This window comes from Capra hircus, chromosome 19, assembly GCF_001704415.2.
Source record: "Capra hircus breed San Clemente chromosome 19, ASM170441v1, whole genome shotgun sequence".
In the NCBI taxonomy this organism is placed as follows: Eukaryota; Metazoa; Chordata; class Mammalia; order Artiodactyla; family Bovidae; genus Capra; species Capra hircus.
This window is the reverse complement of record NC_030826.1, coordinates 40,897,334-40,903,184: the sequence shown is the minus strand read 5'-3', so window position 1 is coordinate 40,903,184 and position 5,851 is coordinate 40,897,334. Positions and strand designations below refer to the sequence as shown.

At 39.5% G+C, this 5,851-nt stretch overlaps 3 protein-coding genes across 4 annotated transcripts in view; all 3 read left to right on the top strand.

The window, feature by feature from the left end:
* The window catches only part of LOC108638296 (keratin, high-sulfur matrix protein, B2D-like), a 14,277-nt gene extending 13,432 nt beyond the window's left edge, over positions 1-845 (top strand). Inside the window, exon 2 of the mRNA XM_018065087.1 lies at positions 14-845. Coding sequence (XP_017920576.1) covers positions 14-422 — 409 coding nt within the window. The 3' untranslated portion in view covers positions 423-845. The remainder of the gene's footprint in view (positions 1-13) is intronic.
* The window catches only part of LOC108638291 (keratin, high-sulfur matrix protein, B2D-like), an 11,317-nt gene extending 5,466 nt beyond the window's left edge, over positions 1-5,851 (top strand). The window contains exon 2 of one of the 2 annotated variants that reach the window (XM_018065079.1): positions 5,501-5,851. The gene's annotated coding sequence lies outside the window, so the exon portion shown is untranslated. Of the gene's footprint in view, positions 1-429; positions 842-5,500 lie in introns of those variants that run through there. The other variant, XM_018065080.1, reaches the window with a different exon arrangement.
* LOC102183595 (keratin, high-sulfur matrix protein, B2D) lies at positions 4,906-5,851 on the top strand. The gene has a single exon (XM_018065086.1). It carries the CDS (start codon positions 4,945-4,947, stop codon positions 5,491-5,493), a length of 549 nt encoding a protein of 182 aa, XP_017920575.1. The 5' UTR covers positions 4,906-4,944; the 3' UTR covers positions 5,494-5,851.

The window sequence follows — 5,851 nt, the reverse complement described above, 5'->3', positions numbered from 1 at the left end:
CTTCCATCCAAACCAGCTGCTGCCAGCCAACCTCCTGCCAGACCAGCTGCTGCCAGCCAACTTCCATCCAAACCAGCTGCTGCCAGCCAATCTCCATCCAGACCAGCTGCTGCCAGCCAACCTGCCTCCAGACCAGTGGCTGTGAGACCGGCTGTGGCATTGGTGGCAGCATTGGCTATGGCCAGGTGGGTAGCAGCGGAGCTGTGAGCAGCCGCACCAGGTGGTGCCGCCCTGACTGCCGCGTGGAGGGCACCAGCCTGCCTCCCTGCTGTGTGGTGAGCTGCACACCCCCGTCCTGCTGCCAGCTGTACTATGCCCAGGCCTCCTGCTGCCGCCCATCCTACTGTGGACAGTCCTGCTGCCGCCCAGCCTGCTGCTGCCAGCCCACCTGCATTGAGCCCGTCTGTGAGCCCACCTGCTGAAAGCAAGGCTGCTGATTTTCAACTTGAAAGTTCAACTTCAGTCCATGAAGTAATTATCTCTTCCACCATCCTTGAACCATTAACAAGTTCTTGAACTTTAATCAAAATTTTATGAGGGGTTACCAAATATTTGGGCTTCATAGACTTATCTGATTCCATTCAATACTAAAAAGATGTTGATTTCTCCTCTAAGCTGACCAAAATACAAATATGACCCAGTAAATGGGAAAACCAGTTTGAGTCAGGATTGACTTTCAGCAAGCCTCCTCTTCACAGCTCGTTGCTGCCAAGGCTGAGGAAGAACCATCTCTCCTTCTCAGATACATTCACCTCCTAAACTCCACCATTTTGCAAACTGCACTTCTTATGAAAAGGGAATAATATACAAAGATCTAATAAAATATATACATTTGATACAGCAAACTTATCTCTTTTTCTTCACTGAGTGTTGCACAAAAGATTCTAATCTGACTATATTCCATGCTATTCTTCTTATACCATGTTAGGAAATATGATCAAATCCCAGAGAGGTTAATCCCCATAAAAAGCACAAACTAAAAAAAAATTGAGGGTTTATCAATAGGGGGGTGATTGAATAAAATGTTGTATGATCATACTCTGGAATATTACATGCTGCTTAAATGACTAATATGCACAATCAAGATGAAATGGATAAATTTCTAGAAACACACAACATACTGAAACTGAATCATGAGTAAATAGAAAATCTGAACAGATGTATAATTAATAAGGAGATGAAATCAGTAATAAAGTTTCTCAACAAAGAAAATTCTGGTACCAGAAGTTTTCACTAGTGAATTCTGTAAAACATTTAAGGAAAAATTAAGCACTAGTCCTCCTAAGATTCTTCCAAAAACTTGAAGATAAAGAAACTCTTCTAAATTCATTCTGCTAGACCAGCATTACTCTAATACCAAAGCCAAACAAAGAAAATACAAGAAAGGAAAGTTACAGACCAATATCCCTGATGAATACTGACACAAGAAATATCAGTGAAATATTATCAAACAGGATTCAACACCACATTTAAAAAGACTATACACCATGACCCAATGAGATTTTGTCCTAGGATACAAATATGATTTAATATATGAAAATCAATCAATGTAATACATCATATAAACAGAATTAAGTGAGGGAACATTTGGTTATCACAATAGATGCAGAAAAAGTATTTGAGGTAATTCAATAACCTTTTGTAATAATAAAAAAAAAAAACACTCACAAACTAGAACTAGAAGGAAACTGCCTCAGCACAACAAAAGCCATACATGAGAATCCCACATGAATATCATACTCAACAGTGAAAAACTGAAACCTTTCTTCTAGGTCAGGGACAACAGAAGGATGTCCACTTCACTTATTCTATTTAATCATAGTACTAGAAGGCATAGCCAGAGCAATTAGGCAAGAAAAAAAATAAAAGTCATAAGATTTACAATTGTCTCTATTTGCAAATGATGTGATATTATAAACAGAAAATCTTAGATTCTACCAAAAAAATGTTACAAATTTAGTTAAGTTTTTGGATATGAAATCAATACATAAAGTTTCTTGCACTTCTATACACTAACAACATTCTGTCAGAAAGAAAATTTCAAGAAACAATCAAATTAACAATAGCATTAAAGAGAATAAAATACTTATGAATAAACTTATCCAGGATGTGGAAGGTCTGTACACTGAAAAGTGTAAGATGTGAATGAAAGGAACTAAAGAAAGATACAAATAAATTAAAGCTAGTCCATGCTTGTGGCTGGAAGAATTTAATATTGCTTAAATGTCCATACTACCCAAAGCAATCTATAGGTCAATGCAATCCTTATTAGAACATAATCGCATTTTCCTCAGAGATAGAACAAACTATCCTAAAATTTGTGTGGAACCACAAAAGGCCCTGAATATCCAAAGCAATCTTGAGAAAGAAGAACAAAGCTGGAGGCATCTTACTCCCTGATTTCAAACTACACTACAAAGCTAGAAACTACACTACAAAGCTAGAGTAGTCAAAACAGCATGGTACTGACACAAAAGCAGGCATAGAGACAAACATGAAACAGAACAGAGAGCCCAGAAATAGCCCTCATCTATATTGTCAAGAGATTTGCAGGAGAAGTGCCAAGAACATTCAGTAGGAAAGGACAATCTTTTTCCACAAATGGTGTTGGGAAAACTGGATATCAACATGCAAAAGAATGAAGCTGGACCTTTATCTTAAAACTTCTACAAAAATTAACTCAAAATGGATCAAAGACTTAAATAAGAGTTAAAACTATAAAATTATCTAAAGAAAACATACAGCAAAAGCTTCATGATACTGGATTTGATGATTTCTTGCATATGACACCAAAAGAACAGGCAACAAAAGTTAAAAATAAACTGAACTACATAAAAATTAAAAACTTCCCCTGCATCAAAGGACACGCAAAGAGTCAGACACAAACTTAAGTGACTGAACAAAATAACAATTAACAAAATGAAAGGGCAATCTGCAGAATGGGAGAAGATATTTGCAAATCATAGATTCCAGAATATATAAGAATCCCTACAACTCAACAAAAGGAACACCAACTCTAAAACAACAACAAAATTTGGGCAAAGGATATGAATCCACATAACTCCAAAGAAGATATACAAATGGCAAAAAAAAAAAAAGACCACATGAAAAGATGCTCAGTGTTATTGATAATTAGGAAAATGCAAACCAAAACCACAATGACATACCACCTCACATCCATTTGAACAGCTATTCTTAAAACACTCAAAAAGTATTGGCAAGGACATGGAAAAATTGGAACCCTTGTGCACTGCTGGTGGGAATGTAAATGATATACCCACTATGGGAAGCAATATGACAGTTACTCAAAAAATCAAAGATAGAATTACCATATGATCTAGCAATTGTACTCCTAAGTATACACCCCAAAAAATTGAGAGCATGTTCTTGAAGAGATATTTGTACACTCATGTTCCTGCATGATTAATTATAATAATTAAAAGATGGAAGCAGCCCAAGTGTCATTGATGGATGAATGGATAAACAAATTGTGGGATATGCACATAAAGGAATCTTATTCAGCCTTAAAAAAGAAGGAAATTCTGTCATACTCTTCAAGGTGGATCAATCTTGAAGACATTAATGCTTAGTGAAATAACCCAGCCACAAAGGACAAATACTGTCTGATCCAATGTAAATGAGGTACAAAGAGTGGTTGAATTCATCAAAACGCAGAGTAGGATAATGATTGCAAGAGTCTGGGGAGGGGAGAATGGGAAGTGGTATTTAATGATACAGAGTTTCAGTTTTGTAAGATAAGAGTTCTGGAGATTGATTGCACAACAGTGTGAACATACTTAACACTAGTAGAGTGAACTATTAAAATTTGTTAAGATGGTAAATTTTATGTTGTATATATTTTATTAAATTTTTTAATAATAAATAGGTATAGTGTGTTAGTCATTCAGTCATGTCAAATCTTTGCAACCCCATGGACTGTAGCCTGCCAGGCTCCTCTGTCCTTGGAGTTCTCCAGGCAAGATTACTGGAGTGGGTATCCTCCCAGCCCAGGGATCAAAAGCAGGTCTCTTGCATTGCATAAACAGGTATAAGAGATTCCAACTCTACTAAGTTAAATGATGTATATGTGCATACTCTGGTTTATGTTTGCAAAAGCAGGGAGAAATGTGATAGAACATGCCCTAAAACTGTTAACATTGATTATCTCTGAAGAACTAGTTTTGGGAGGGATGCGTATGTTTTGGGAAAAGGGAGAATAACATTAATTTTTCTTTATATGTCTGCATACTCTTTGACTTATTAAAAATGTGTCTTCATTGCTATCTTATTACTTTTAAATTAGCAAAGGTCAGAAAACAATCTACAGGAAAAGTCACTAAGGGTTTCGGTTGAGAATGTGTGCATTAATAACAAAAATACTAGTTAGAGAGAGTGCTGAGGATCCTGTAGCTTACACAAATGGAGCATAGAAAGGCATGCTTCTTTTGATGTTGATGACTCAGGTGATAGTTCATGTTCTGGTGACACTAATAGACATTCCAAGTCTAGACAAATTGTTTACAAAATCATGATCCTTAATTGAATGACCACTTAGGAAGGGAATGTTCAGTTTAGACAAAGTCTGCCTAAAGGCTATCAAAGAACATTTATGACAAAGCAAGCCAGGGCAACGGTTAGCCAAAGTCTAATCTATCACACAACTTCCATGATGAGTCTTGGCTTGACCCAAAGGGCAAAGAAGAAACATAATGAGATTTAATTGAACAATGACAAAAGCAGGCTATTCAAAATGCTATTTATAACCTTAACAACTCAAATATTAGCCAATCAGAGACTGAATTTCAATGGTATCCAGGAAAAACGCTAAATGTTAGGGAAATAACATAGCTCTACAGGATATATAAAAGGACAGATGTAGGAGGTGTAGCCAAAACTCAAAAACTTCTCTTAACAACCCTCCTCTCAAACCCAACTCCTGATACCATGGCCTGCTGTTCCACTAGCTTCTGCGGATTTCCCATCTGTTCCACTGGTGGAACCTGTGGCTCCAGTCCCTGCCAGCCGACCTGCTGCCAGACCAGCTGCTGCCAGCCAACCTCCATTCAGACCAGCTGCTGCCAGCCAACCTCCATCCAGACCAGCTGCTGCCAGCCAACCTCCATCCAGACCAGCTGCTGCCAACCGATCTCCATCCAGACCAGCTGCTGCCAGCCAACCTGCCTCCAGACCAGTGGCTGTGAGACCGGCTGTGGCATTGGTGGCAGCATTGGCTATGGCCAGGTGGGCAGCAGCGGAGCTGTGAGCAGCCGCACCAGGTGGTGCCGCCCTGACTGCCGCGTGGAGGGCACCAGCCTGCCTCCCTGCTGTGTGGTGAGCTGCACACCCCCGTCCTGCTGCCAGCTGTACTATGCCCAGGCCTCCTGCTGCCGCCCATCCTACTGTGGACAGTCCTGCTGCCGCCCAGCCTGCTGCTGCCAGCCTACCTGCACTGAGCCCATCTGTGAGCCCACCTGCTGTGAGCCCACCTGCTGAAAGCAAGGCTGCTGATTACTTAAGAATGAAGGGGGAAGCAAAACAAACCTGCGCTGATCTCTGAAGAACCGTTCAATTTTTCTTGGGTGCTAAGTATCATGAAGTTTCTAAGCTGCTCAGAAATGAAAGTCTTAGGACACTTTTGAATGTTCTGAAATAGCACACTGAAAACAGGCCTCAACCACGGTGTCTGGATTTCCTGCCTTGCTTGAGCAGAGTACCAGACTTGAGTAGCTCTTCATTTCAGTGACATCTCCGATCTCTTTCCTCTCTCTTGTTCCCATATATTTTCAGACCTGCTTTCTCCTTCAATATCCTCTGTTAATTTCAAATAAAATATTTAAACTTGCAAAGCAAA